This window comes from Anabrus simplex, chromosome 3 (assembly GCF_040414725.1).
Source record: "Anabrus simplex isolate iqAnaSimp1 chromosome 3, ASM4041472v1, whole genome shotgun sequence".
NCBI lineage: Eukaryota > Metazoa > Arthropoda > Insecta > Orthoptera > Tettigoniidae > Anabrus > Anabrus simplex.
In genome coordinates, this window is record NC_090267.1 from 244,793,363 (window position 1) to 244,809,214 (window position 15,852).

General features: G+C 39.6%; 1 protein-coding gene across 1 annotated transcript in view; it reads right to left on the minus strand.

Annotated features, from left to right (window-relative positions):
• The window catches only part of LOC136866199 (brachyurin), an 88,484-nt gene that overhangs the window by 35,552 nt on the left and 37,080 nt on the right, over positions 1–15,852 (minus strand). The window contains exon 4 of the mRNA XM_067142945.2: positions 14,095–14,251. Within this exon, the coding sequence (XP_066999046.2) occupies positions 14,095–14,251 (157 nt within the window). The remainder of the gene's footprint in view (positions 1–14,094; positions 14,252–15,852) is intronic.

Genomic DNA, 15,852 nt, shown 5'->3' on the forward strand with positions numbered 1-15,852 from the left:
TAAAAAGCAATTTTCACTGCGAGCTAAGAAAAATATAACCAACGCGTGAGAGAAAGCCGTGAGATAATATACCTTTGAACGAAGAATTTAGTTATTTACATATGCGAAAATAATTCAAGACGAAGAGAAAACGTATATACTTCTTTTTAAAATACTGAAGTGAAGAAAAGCTACGGACCAGTGAAACATTGAAGAGAAAAGGGCCAGTAGCATTAAAATAAGTGGCCGTATACTATCAAAAACTGCAGAGATATCACTCAGAAGCTCTAATCAACATTTATAAGGCGATATATTGGACGAGAACAAGCCTATTTGGAAATATATAGAAATTCAGAGCACTATCTTTGAGTATTAAGAAATACCAATAGATATTCATACGTCTTAGAAAGCTTAGAATGAAATAATTTTGTATGTATTCTGTTGTCTTCTTATTGCATAGACACCGGAATCATGATGATGCACGCTTAAACTGGTGAAGGAAGACTGCCCGAAATGCTTTAGCTCAAGCCAGACTGCCTAGACCAAAGCCCGGCTATGGCGTAGACGAGGACCAAGACTGACTGCTCAGAAATGTCATAAGAAGCGAGCGGGAACCAGCAGCTGACCAATCGAGACGAGATAATTAATAAGTTTCCAAATTACCATTTCAAAGTTATTTGTAGTTTTTGAAATATAATAGTAGGAGTGCCTACAAATAAATTATATGTGCCAGTAAGTGAATATCAGTGCTAGATTTTAAGAAATTAACAGCAAGCATGTGCCAATTTGAGTAATAGTTATACCGTGCTCGTAAGATGATTTTAGGTTATTGTAAACAGAAACGGAATGTGAATATCAATGTTTATGTGCCAATTTACTCGAAAAGATCATTTAGCGTTGAACCAGGCGAGGTTAGGAAGAGAGTCTATGAATTACAGAGTAAAACCTGGGTATTGCAAAGACCAGATCGGCAGACATGGCCATTACGACTGTGTTATAAGAAGAAATTGATTAAATAATGCGAATTCGCCGTTAATAAGGAGACTTTGTCGTCGATGGACTAGTAAACCGTAACAAAGAGGTTGTTCAGACGAAATGAGTTGAGAATTATGAAATAATAATAGTATTGGGAAATATTAATTGTTCTTTGTATAAGCAATGGTTGGAAGATGTTGTTACGGATTTTTGTGTTAGTTACGGTTATTGTATGGTAAATAATTCCGCAAGCAGTGAGGTTATTGTCATGTTCGTATGATTATAGAGATGCAGTCCAGGTGATTATTGGTCGATTGTTAGTATTTACACGAGAGATTATGCTAGGTTAATTGAATCCCACATACGTTATGGAGTAAATATATGGATATGAAGGGACATCGCCTAACAGGACAAATGTTTCACAATGTGAATATGGATTGGTTAATCGAATTATAACGTAACATTGGCACAGCGGTAAATGATATAAGAGTTTATTTTAATTGCAGTAGCACGTAAATATGTAATCGTACAGCACTACTTTCATAGTTTGAACTGATTGGTTACTCTAGTAATGGCACTTACTGATAAAATATTTCATTTCTTCTGGCACGTACGAAAGAATATGATAATAATACACTTGGTATTAGTATAGACATAAATATTTAAAGTGTGATGACATTTTGAAACCATACTTAGGAAATTTATTGTTTATCTCCTGTCTCGAAAAGATTACTACGGAAATCCAAACAAACCAAATATGAAGAAACACTACTCCCTCCTGAAATAAAGATTCAATCCTCATTTGCCCCATGAAATATTTATGAAACAATGAACTGAGATAATTCAACAAAGTAATAACGACAAGTTGTCCGTGAAAGGTTATAATTTACCCAGTTTCAACTATGTTAGTGGAGATAATTTATGAATTCAAGGTTAATATGTTACGTAACTTCATTTTCTTTTCTTTGTAGTTTTTATTTCGACTTTATTTTATTTTTATATCCTATTAGCATGCTAATAAACTAGGCTTAGGACATTCCTGCGTTTTCTTTCTGGGAATAGGTAATAGTATATAGTCATAAGGTAGCATAAGTACTAATAGTATTTATTAATGATAAGATATGAGCGATATCATGGATAATTACTTGGTTTTGGGGGTTGAGTGATTAATATGCGGATACCTTTACTCTTCAACGGAAACTGCGATCACATTAATATATTTTGAGGACTATGTTGATATATTTTTACCCTAAATAGCTAGCTGGACATATACTTCCAACCACCGAACATGATTTACGCAGTTAACCCCCGTTCTTGAGAAGATGGGTGAAAGAATAATAGGTGGAAGGGTGTATGTTATTTTGGCGCCCAGCGTGGGGAGAGATTGAAGAGAAAGATACCAGGCGACTCAGAAGTAAACATTGGGCCTGGATAAATGTATTTGAGTGGCACAACGTAAGGCAAGGTTGAAGAGAAAACACCGCGGGAGTCAATAAAAATATTGGGAACATAGATTATGGCTGATGTTAAGGCATATGAATTTCGCTTTCAACGGTGAAGCAAGATTGAAGAAAGAGACGTGGCAAACGTGGTCCTGAGTGCGCCAGTTAGGAAAATAGCCATGATATGTAATTGGAGTACAACTGTGAGACTAAATTGAAAAGAGAGATGATGCCTGATAGATTTTAAATATAGATGTGGCATACAGTGAAGAATGATTTCCTAGACATCAGAATTGAAGAAGGAAAGAATTCATCGTACATCTATTTAGGTTACTTGGGAGAATTGAAATGAACCAATGATGATGAAGATAGAGTAATACAATGTCAATTTAATTTGTAATATATATGGGTTAAGCGAATAGGGGCTAAACATAGTAGAAATTGGATATCATATTTTTATAAATGATTGGATTTTCGTATGATACTTAAATAAGCTGTCTTGGCTGAGTTATAGTAGTCTTTCCTAATTAAGCAAGATTTAGTGAAAAAATCACATAAGCATATAGATTAAATGAAATGGCGTATGGCTTTTAGTTCCGGGAGTGACCGAGGACATGTTCGGCTCGCCAGATGCAGGTCTTTTGATTTGACACCTGTAGGTGACCTGCGCGTCGTGATGAGGATGAAATGATGATGAAGACGACACAAACACCCAGCCCCGTGCCAGCGAAATTAACCAATTAAGGTTAAAATTCCCGACCCTACCGGGAATCGAACCCGGGACCCCTGTGACCAAAGACCAGCACGCTAACCATTTAGCCATGGAGCCGGACAGCATATATATAAGTCTGATAGACTGTTTTGTGTTGAGATTTGGAGGCTGAATTGTTTAAGGTTGAAGGATATATAGAGAAAGTTAGGCTTATAGATAACTTAACGGGCATACTAGAATATTCTAAGCGATATAAAAATGTCAAATTTAGCTCAGTGGAAATCGCAATTTGAGAGTTATCAGAAGGAAGTTGAGGAGGAATTCAAGTAGAGAAATGAAGCGAAAGCAATAACCAAGAACAGATACAGAAAACCATGGAAGAACAAAAGTGGATCTTGGAGATATTCAGACAGATGATTAATGAGCAGAAGGAGGAAGCAAGAAGAGAAAGACAGGAAAAAGCAAGAAAGCGGAATGAGGAATAAAGAAGAGAAAGGAATAAGCAGGAAAGCGGAATGAGGAAGAAAGAAGAGAAAGAGAGGAAGAAGCAAGAAAGCAGAATGAGAAACTCCAAGAGATGATCAACAGGCAGGAGGAGAAACAGAAGCAAATGATGAAGTAAGCGATCGAGGAAAAATTCCAAGAAATGATTAGCAGGCAGGAAGAAAAGCAGCAAGAAATGATTAGCAGGCAGGAAGAAAATCAGCAAGAAATGATTAACAGGCAGGAAGGAAAGCAGCAAGAAATGATTAACAGGCAGGAGGAGAGGCAGCAAGAAATAATGAAGGATGTGAAACAGGTTGTAAAGACGGGGATTGAGAAAATTGGAAGCGAAATAACACAAATTAAAACGGATATCGACGTTCTACGTACTGAGATGACAGGGATTGTAGAGAACAAGAGTAAAGCTATATATCAAGAGATAAATAAAGTCAGAGAGGAATTGACGGAGAGTAGAAACGTTATAAAAAATCTAAAGGTGGAGGAAATAAAGAGTCTGACGGATAATTTGGAAAACCTGAGAATAAACTCCAGGAAGATATGGGAACAATATCAAGAAAGGATAAACAAATTAAATGATGCAATTGAAACCACGAATAAGTCGATGGAAGTAAATTTCATTCTTGCAAGAGATCAGGCAGCAGATAAAATGAGTATAATGCAAGAAGAAGCTGAGCGGAGCAAAAACAAGACCGACAATAGCATAGCGGAAAGAAAATTGCGAACCATGCGTAGAGAAATACAGGAATTAAGAATAGACAAACAAACCACGAAAACCAATTTATTAATGACCGTGGAAATTCAGGTTAATGACAGAGAAACGACATCAGCGATGACAACTGATTAGAACCAAGTTATTAATGGTGGTATAATAGGAAATAGAAATAGTAATAATGGGAGTCCGGCAGTGATAAATATAATTAAGACTGTCAACGATAGAAAACCAAACCCCAAACCCCATGGCACTACAGCCCTTGAAGGGCCATGGCCTACCAAGCGACCGCTGCTCAGCCCGAAGGCCTGCAGATTACGAGGTGTCGTGGGGTCAGCACGACGAATCCTCTCGGCCGTTATTCTTGGTTTTCTAGACCGGGGCCGCTATCTCACCGTCAGATAGCTCCTCAATTCTAATCACGTAGGCTGAGTGGACCTCGAACCAGCCCTCAGGTCCAGGTAAAAATCCCTGACCTGGCCGGGAATCGAACCCGGGGCCTCCGAATAAGAGGCAGGCACGCTACCCCTACACCACGGGGCCGGCTCTGTCAACGATAGGCCAAAGCATTTCATTAATACCGAAAGTTTATCCCCGAAGCAATTTTTAAGGGAAATGGAAGATCATTTTAAGGAGAATCAAATTCCAAATGAGAAAAGACTCAGAGTTATTGAAAAGCATTTGGACTCCAAACCAAGTATGTGGTATCAAGCATTCAAATATAGTTTCCATGACTATGAGGAGTTTAAAGCAGCATTTCTGAGAAGATATTGGAACTTAGAGGTTCAGCAACAGCTTAGGATGGAGCTTTATTCGCGTAAATATGCATCAAACGGGCAAACAAGATATAGTGATTATTTTGCATTCCAATTTCATCGTTTCCAGGATCTGGATGCCGCACCGAGTGGTTTGGAAGCCATAAAAACTATACAAAGGCAGTTTCCAACCGATTTGCAAAGGCTGTTGGCAGCTGGGAACGTTCAGACAGCGATTGAGATGGAGGATAGATTGAGACAAATTGATACAACTGTACATCCTACGCCGAGGTTAATGCGAAGTACAGGAAATGAGGAATCGATAAACATAATAGCGCAGGAGAACTTGGAAATTGGTAGGCGGAGAGAACATAAAGACAATGCTAAGAATCAAGAGATAGATGGAAAAGAGTTAACAGAATGTCAATGTCAGAAAGGTCATGAATGTCGGTGAACATATCAGGTAAACGATAGGTATGTGCCGTATTACAGGCCAAATAATAGGTATACAGGGGACGGAAATCGGAATAATTTCCGAAGAAAACATTTCTACGAAGGAAGGAGATGACAGAATTTCAAGGAAAGGGAATTTGCAAATAGATAATATATTCAGGGGCTAAAGGAAAATACAAGGAATAAAGAGAATGGGAACAAGCAATAAAGGACAAAGAGGTTGTCGGAGATATGGAAGGTGCGGAGAGTTTGGAGCTCCAGGAATGCTAAAACATGGAGACAGGAAAGCGTCGACTAAATCAAAACGCGCAACATTTTAATGCAGGATTAGGCGTTTCCGAAAAAAAAACGTCAATTATGAATTAGATATTTATAAAAATCTCAGTAGAGGAAAGAAAATGAATAACATAATTACGAGTTGGTTGATTGCGCAAATTGAATCATGGGAAGTTGGACCGGAGGATTTATTACATGATCTTTCGTCCAATATAAGGCCACAGGGATTGAATTTACCGATAATTGTTGCGAGAGTCAACGAAATGAGAACGCATTGTCTCATACATTCAGGAGCAACCATAAGTGTAATCTCAAACATATTATTTCTAAAAATACAGAGAAAAATGAAATTACCGACTAAACCCGTCTCAGGATTAAAAATTAGAGGTATAATACCGGATGAAACGGTAGAATATAAGATGCAAACGTACCTGTGTATTGGAATTGGGAATCAAAGGTTTGAACACTCTTTCGTAATTATGAATAGAATAAGGTACAACATTAATTTTGGTGTGGACTTTATGATAGCCACAAAGATGACTATTGACATGGAAAGGCAGGAGATTGAATTTCCAATTATCGAATGTTATGGAGAGGAAACGACTGAAAGGGTTAGCTTAAGCATTAATAAAGAGCATATGGAACATCTGAGAATTGAAGGTCGGGAAATTAATGATAGCTATCAAGAAAGCATCCATACAAATGAGAGACGAAGCCCGATTGGTACAGCAGAAGCAGAAATAGTCCATACAATTGAAAGAATATTAAGTTTGGGAGAAGAGGAGAAGGATCCTGAGAAATGGATAAGTCTCATAGAAACTAGAATTTCATCAGAGGAGAAAGTCAATTTATACAAAATTTTGTAGAAATATTCGGATGTATTTAAAAATAAACCAGTTAAAATCCCCTAATTCAAGTACAAGTTACCAGTTAACGATTGGACGCCATATAAAGCGAAAATGTACGAGATACCCGAGAAATATTTCCAAGAAGTTGAAGGAATTTTACAAGAAATGTTGGATGACGATGTTCAAGAACATGAAATACTTTACTAGTTTAGATTTTACCTCGTCATTCCATCACATCGTGTTGGAAGAAAAATCACGGTTGTTGACTGGATTCATGTTCGATAACGAGACGTACGCTTACTGCAGGCTTCCATTTGGCTTAAAGAATAGTTGTGCCGTTCTCATTAGGACAGGAATCTAACAGCAGACGTAAAGATTTATGTGACCGCTTACGTGGACGACTTGGTCCTTGCTACGCAAACGTATGAAGAGCATTGTGAAATGCTTAAAAAACTATTGGATAATTTGAGGAGTACAGGTTTTAAGGTCAATTACGCCAAGTCGAAGTTTTTCCAGGCGCAAATAACTTTCGTGGGATATATCATTGATGGAGAAGGGCTACGACCTAATCCAGCTGAGATTAAAGTAATATGCGATTTTCCACGACCGACCAGGATAATACAGTTCAGACAGTTCCTCGGTATGACACAATTTTTCGCGGACCACTGCAAGGGATATACTACAGTAGCAGCACCCTTGCAAGAATTATTAAAGATAAATAACAGATGGAAATGGGGAGAAGAAACGGAGAAAGATTTCATAGAAATGAAGAAGTTAATGGCGAACAATACCAAGCTGGGTTATCCAGACTATGAGAGGGAATTTGTCACACAATCCGATGCATCCAATATAGGAGTCGAGGCATGCTTGTTCCAAGAGGAATCGGATTGTGAAAAGAAACGAACGTACTTGGCATTCGCGAGTCGTAAGCTGAGAAAGCACAAACAACACTATACGGCAACGGAACAGGAATCATTAGCAATAGTATTCGCATTACAGCAATGGTCAAAAATAATAAGTGGATATCCGGTAATCATACGTACCGATCATAAAGCATTAACTTTCGGTCTAAAGGCTGCAATGAAAAGCGAACGCGTAACTCGATGGATCCTATTTACGCAACAGTTTCAATTAAAAATAGAATACTGCAGAGGCAAGGATAACGTCTTAGCTGACGCGTTAAGTAGGAATCCAGATCAAAGAGGGAAATTAATACATCAGATAGAGATGGATGACCAAGATAGGGATATCGTTAATAGGCTGCAAACAATAGATATCTTACAAGGAGCAGTTACAGAACTCGCTAAAATCATAAGTAGCTTGGAAGGACAGACCACGGAGGCACAAGTAGCACGGACATATGGATTAATAAATGGAAGGCTGAATAAATATCTTGATAAGGGACAGAGAAAAGCACGAATTATGGTGCCGGTGCAGTTGCAAAGATAACTAATATGGTTGACCCACCAGATAACTGGACACGGAGGTATTGATAAAGTGTATTGATAAAGATCTCTTAGAGAGATTTACTTGGAAAGGACTGAGAGCGATAATAAGAAAAGTGATTAGAACATGTGATATATGCCAAAGAACGAAGCACAATGCAAGATTAGCTAGTCACCAACCAATAGCTATATTACCAGCTAAAGCCAATGAGATATTCGCAATCGATATCTTCGGACCACTTCGAGTAGCTAGGAAAGGAAGAAAATTTATTGTGGTGACAATGGATGTATTCTCCAAGTACGTAGTTTTGCAACCGATTCAAAGAGCCAACTCAAAGCAAGTTCTCCATGCATTCATAAAAGGCGTTATACCAAGAATGGGAAAGCCGGAAAAATACTGAGTGACCATGGTACTCAACTTACATCAGAACAATTTCGTGAGGCCATGGAAAGATTGAATATAAAGCATGAATTTTTTCAGTTAAACGTCTGTCTTCCAACCCAGTAGAGGGTTGCATGAAGCAGATATCGAAATTTTGCCTCAATCCGATATTAGTGGTATCGAAACCGAATGGTTGTGTTAGAGTATGCTTGCATGCATGGACAATTAACGAATGTTTGGTTTCCGAATATGACCTAACACCACCAATGAAGGTACATTTAAATAATTTTGAGGTATGATTTTTTTCGGTACGATGGATTTGAACTCATCGTTTCATCATATAGTTTTACATCGTGGTTCAAGTGTGCCTACTGGATTTATGTTCGACAATCCGACTTATATTTTCCAAGGGCTCCCTTTCGGTCTCAGGAACTAAAGCTGAGCATTTATTCGAGCCCTGGAAGGAAACTTCTGCCAAGGAGTATAGGATTTCACTATAAGCTGCGTAGACGATATTATAATAATGAGCTCAAGAACTATAAGAGAGCACCTCAGAAAGACTGACTGTCACACCTGTCTTCCAAATTCATCTGTTTTGGCTAGGACAACGCACGAGTGGACACGCTAGTATTGATAAGGTGACAGCCGCACTACAGGAACCCTTTACATGGCCAAGGATGAGAGAACGGTACAGTATGCGACAATTGCCAGCGCATCAAACCAAAACCTAAACCCATGTAATTTAAAGTGAATCTGGAAATTTCACGTTTTTGCTAGAGGAGTGCGATATTTTAGGTCACGTGATTGATGGAAGTGCGATTAGGCCTAACCCAGTCAAAATTGCTCCTATTCAAAATTTTCCTACGCCCAGCAGGGTCAAGAATATCAGGCAATCTGTAGGTTTATGTCAGTTTTTGCGGATCACTCTCCCGCATACATAGATACTGTGGCACCTCCACAGGAACTGTTAAAGGCGAACAACAGGTGGCGTTGATTGGCTAGCCACAAGAAAGCCTTTCACAAAATAAAGCAAAGCAGCTGTTAGCTAATTCAGTCAAGCTGAGATATCCTTCTTTCGATAGGAGATTCATCATCAAGACGGGTGCGTCTTACATATGGACTGGTACGTTTCTTTACCAAGAGAAGCCTGAATGTGAAAACAAGATCACTTATCTAGCTTTCATGAGCAGGAAATTACGACCTCACTAGATGAAACACACAACAACGCATTTTGAGATTTTGTCTACTGTTGCGACATTGAGTCAGTGGAGAAAGTATGTTTATGGTTTTCCAACCACCATCAATACAGACTACAAGGTATTGACCTTTATCCTCAACAATGTAGGAAGCGATTGGGTTTGCTGGTTGGCACTTTCCTGCAGAAACTTCATTTGACCATGGCACATTACACAAGAAAATTGAATTTGGCAGCTGATACTCTCAATAAGAAACATAAACCGGAGGAAGTAACTATTAACTGGGCCGTGTTAGATGATGAAGGTCAGAACATCATACGGAAACTACAAGATATCAGCCAAGAACAGGCTCACTATCCCCAACTCTTCGTAAGATTATTATAAGAAAGAACTCTAACCCGGCACTCCACGTTTCAACGTGGCGCAGAAGAAGGCAGTATAACTAGATTCCGGGTTGTCCTCCCACATGTCTTCCGAACTGATCTGATTTGGCTAGGAAACCACACGACTGGATATGCTGGCATTCATTCATAAGGTGACAGCCGTATTAGAGGAAAGCTGTACATGGCCAAGGATGTGGAGTATGGTAGAGCAGGTACTCAAATTGTGCGACACTTGCCAGCGCATCAAGCCAAATACCTTTTTGTTGAAACAAGCACCTAAAACTCTACCACCCAGCAAACAAAGGGAACTCTTTACTATAAACTTCTATGGTGGATTACCGACCAACCGTCCAGGTTTTAAATTCGTTCTGGTATGCATGGATGTATTTTCTAAATTTGTAACTTTGTGTCCATTCCAGAAAGCTAACACTGGTTCCGTCGTGAACCAGATAAAGTAAAAAATTATTCCTAGGATTGGCGAGCCTGAAGGTATATGAAGCGACCATGGTTTAAAATTCGCATCTGCAATATGCAAGCGCGAGGTGGAGAAGATTGAAATTAAGCATGCTTTGAGTAGGGTTCGCCACACAGTATCGAATCCAAGTGAATGCATAATGCGTGAGTTAACAAAGTGTCGCCGCTTATTCATACCACGAGAGCACTGGAAATGTTTAGACGTCATCCCTATATTCACAGAATGCATCAAATCCACACGCCATGAATCGACACGACAGGTATCCTCGGTGGTAGACTGCAGGGAACATCCGAGAAGACCATGGCATAGAGTGATATCTTGTCCAAGTGATCTCAGACCGTCTCTGACGAAAGTATTCTCCACGTGATATGCTCTCATGTACCAGTTTGTTTACATGCTGTTGTGCAGAGGGCCTGAATACGATTCATAGAAACAGGATTCTACTCTAGGAGATCAGGCCGGGGTAGAAAGCGAAAATCTCCGGTGAGAGAGAACAGGTACCGGTATGTGGTCAATTATGCAATTCTACGGCGTACTGGTACGGCTCGGGAGCACTAAAGTAATATGCAGGTAGCAACTGCCAGTGACCAAACCGTTCGCAACAGATTGAGAAACGGGCTCTAGTTCACGAAGGCCTGGCAACCGTCTGCGTTAAGCGCCTCATCACAGGAGAGATCGACTGAGATTTGCGCATGCATGTGGAAACAGGCTGCTCCGACACTGGCGCAATGTGATTTTCACTTATGGATCGCGCTTTCACCTAACGTGGTGTGATGGACATCTGCTGGTGCATCCATCACCGTGGAGATAGGTATGTACAGGCAGCAGTCCAGGAAGTGTGCTGCAACGAGTCATTGCAAGGGTGCATGTAGCAGCCGCTACGAAGGCTGCCGTTGTGGAACTTCAGATTCAAACCATGGAATAACCCGTTATGTGTCCTGACGTCAGTCCCACCGAGTACTTATGGGACAAGCTAGATCAAGTCTGACAGCATCCAAGAGTCCCTCGGACACTTCAAGAACTTACAGATGCTCTGTTCGAAGATTGGGAGAACATCCTCCAGGCGAAAGTTCATCGACTGATCAAAAGTATGCCTCGTAGATGTGCAACAATCGTGCAGGCTAATAGAGGCCGTAGATGGACCTTGCGGTGATCATACACAGACTTAAGGCTTCCAGGTATATGGAGGATATTCCGACCGATCAATTTATATCCATTCCAACGGTTATGGTTCCCCCATTTTTGTTGCAACGAGACATTGCAAGGGCGCCAGCAGCAGCCGCTACCAAGGCTGCACTTGTGGAACTTCAGGTTTAAACCATGGAATAACCCGTTATAAGTCCCGACGTCAGTCGAGTAGAGCACTTTTGGAACAAGCTAGATCAAGTCCGACAGCGTCTTAGAGTCCCTCAGACACTTCAAGAACTTACAGATGCTCTGGTCGAAAGATCCAGGCGAAAACACATCGACTGATCAGAAGTAGAATAATCGTGAATGCAAATAGAGGCCATAGAGGGTCTCTGTGTTACTTTATGTGGCAGTACTAAATGGCGATTACGCTTACGTTTATGACAGTGTTCAATTTCGGAGTGCCGCGTCCTACTGTATAAGACGATATAAACAAGCTGAACATTCCACATTTTTAACCATTTCATTGGCCTGTTGACAGGACTTACAGACCGGCAGTAGTGTCGTGTCCGCCGCAGTTCGAGCTCAGTACTCACTCTTCCGAGGATCGAACCCGTAACCGGAAACGTAGGAGGAAGGATGTCGCTGAGACATGCGATGATATTATGGGAAAATTATGAGTTAATATTCATATCTATGTAATGGCAGTGAGGCCAAGGTATAATAATAATGGGAACAGGTTTAAGGTAAAATTAAGAATCGCATAGGTCTTAAGAGTTGACGGCACACAAAGTGTAGAAGGCAACAAGTTGTGCAGTTAGAAGAATGGCTTGGTCGAAGTAGGGTGAGTCATGAAGCAGGAAGCTGTACGCTGCTAAAATGCATTGTGTGTCTCCAGAAACGGTGGAAAGTAGGTGAACGGAAAGAGACGTTTTCGTTTTTGGTGTGTCTGAAGACAGTTACCATAGGAAGATAACTTCGATTGCCTTCTAGAAGGAGGGCGTAAATTAGAGTGGGTATAAAACAGGGATACACACCCTATTCGAGGCTTTTTGGAACGATTCTACCAGGAGTGCGAGCGGAAGCTCCGTCAGTCAGGTCTCCGATAATAATAATAAGGTCCGAGTCTGGACTTAGAATACTCACTACTGAATTTCGACCACGCCAAGTCTTCATTGTCATTGATATTCGAGGTTGAGAAGAAGCGTGTGTATACTGTATATAATTATACATTCAACGGTCTACAATTACAGAAGGTTTTTTTTGGGAAACAGAGGACTTCGTCTCTTCACACGTAGCAAATCTCCCAGGCCCGTTGAAGTAAACTCCCTACCGCTAAGGGGAAACAATCTGATTGTTAATCACTACTCGTCGTGGCAAACCCTGTGTCACGATAGTAGTATAGTCCTTTAGAATAATTCATGTTAAAGCTACATCCTGTATACAAGAATAAAAATATTCCTGAGAGAATACAACAAACAAAGAGTGTGCCCGTTGTCTACACGGCCATATGCGCTTGTGCGTGACATCGTCCATGGGCTATGTGAGAAATAATGTGTATGGCGACGTGGAGTGAGGTGTGTATAGTCTGTAGGATCCCAGTGAGCTAATACTATTCAAAATGCCAAGGAATCACTCTAAATGGATCTGGTAGTGAAAATGATCCTACATGAACATACATTATATAGCAAAGTGCTCATTGGACCTTAGTGGCCCATAAAACATTGTAGGTCTCTAAATTCTCGCTGTAATTATTGAACAAAAAATATAATTCATCTGGAATAAAGATATATTCTGATTAGGGGTAATTTTATCGAAATTGAAGATGGAGTGAGCCTTCCAAGACTTGCATCGGAATTCAATTACTGCTCCTCACTTCCGCATCTAAGGACTGAACGCCAATATTTATATACACTTTCATCCTTGACCTGAAAATTTGAGAAATCCCTTGGAAAGCCTATAAGCAGTAAATGTACCGGGTGCAATGTGTTATATTAAAATGCTGAATAGGTTTTCCTTAAGCATCAGTAACTTCTGTATAACCGAATTAATATAATGCAGTAAGAATATGTTTTAGAAACTACTGCTGCATACTTAATCGGTGTATGTTTAAAGCATTACAGTGGATTCATTCGGGGCCTAATAATTACTGATACTGAAAAGTACGGTAATAAGCAACAACACCAGTTTGCAGAAGAGAAAGATGGTGGCTGAGTCCTACGGTATTGCACGCACTACTTGATGTATATCACCTAAACTGCTCTTCTCACAGAGAAACTAAGAACGAACAAAGTTTATTGTAATAGCTATGTTACACATTCTACTCTATCGCTTATACAGTATCAGTGCCCTTATAGTAATGATATAACACGAAACTGTAGAAATATTCAAGATACAAAATTACAGGGTTTTGTTAAAATTACGGTATTTACCTCCACTAGCGCAATATCGTTCTGTACATCGACTACGTTGTCACTTTCTTTCTCTAGGATGAATTCTTCATGAATTATAATCCGTGATGCCTGATGAAATAATCCATGATTTTTATAATGATTGCCGACTTTCAAAATTACATTTTCAGGAAGGACTCTGAAAGTACAAAAAAAATATATATATATACATAGAAAGGTTCATTCTGTCAAGGAATAAATGTAAATATTCCGTAATCTTTAATATAAGAAAAGCAAATCCATCTCTGTACAAGTGTAAAGTGCTTGCTGAGTGTTGTGTATCGTCCACCAAAGATTGGATACATCACCGACCTTGAAGACATCTTATTTGACCTCCTACCCAGGTATGAGCATGTTTTATTACTAGGAGACCTCAATACTGACATCCTTAACGACAAAATGACTGAGACTAAACAATTAATCAACATATTTAAATCTTGTAACATGACGATTTTGCCACTTAAACCAACACATCACACAGCCACGTCACATACATTACTGGACTTAATTGTGACGAATAACCCTGACAGAGTACTGACCCACGGGCAAATGTCTGCTTGCGGACTATCCAATCACGACTTAATTTATTTAGCTTATTTACTTAAATGCCCCAAGTACAGACCTAAATTAATTACATTCCGAGATCTAAAACGTATAAATAACGAAGCCCTATTAGAAGACGCTGCAAACATACCTTGGCATAATGTCCATATTTTAGATAATATAGATGATAAAGTGGAGTTTTTAAACACACAACTGCTAGCTCTTCTTAATAAACACGCGCCAAAACGCACTGCTCGTGTAACACGCCCTGCGGCTCCATGGATGACGCAGGAAATACGAGACTTAATGACAGAGAGAGACAAAGCTTTCAGAAAATTTAGAACTAGCCAAATATCAAACGATTTTGACCTGTGCAACACCCTTCGTAACAGAACCAAACAGGCCGCAAGGAATGCTAAAATAAGACACTCACAGAACATTTTGCTAACCCGAAACACGACAACAATCTGGAAAACCGTTAAAAAATGGGCGTAGGCGGAAATAAAATACATACTGCTGACGTTAAAATATCAGTGGATGATTTAAACCAATATTTTACTACAAGACCCGTTAACATTGACGAGACAACAAAAGAACAGACGATTAACAAAATTATACACAATGGCAATACTAACAATGGAGGAGAACAGTTACATTTTTCCCTCGTAACTCCTGCAGAAGTGAGACAAATTGCACGATCAATAAAGACAACTGCGACAGGATGTGACGAGATTGTTCCACAGTTACTGTTAAAAACTCTAGATGTAATCCTACCAACTCTAACCCACATCATAAATACCTCACTGATAACCGGCATATTCCATTCCCTTTGGAAATATGCAATTGTTCGCCCACTCACCAAGACCAACAATCCCGTGGAACCCAAAGACTTTCTATCCATTTGCATTTTACCATTTCTGTCCAAAATTTTGGAGAAAATAGTTCACAGACAAATAACCGCATATTTAAATAACAATATGCTTCTTGACAAATACCAGTCTGGTTTTAGAAGCAATCATAGCACAACTACTGCACTGCTTAAAGTTACAAACGACATAGGAGTAGCTATGGATAAGGGAGAAGTTACTGTTTTAACTCTTCTAGACCTTAGTAATGCCTTTGACTGCGTTGACACGGACATACTGATAGCAAAATTACATGCTCTTAATTTCTCACAAAGCACACTATCCTGGATGT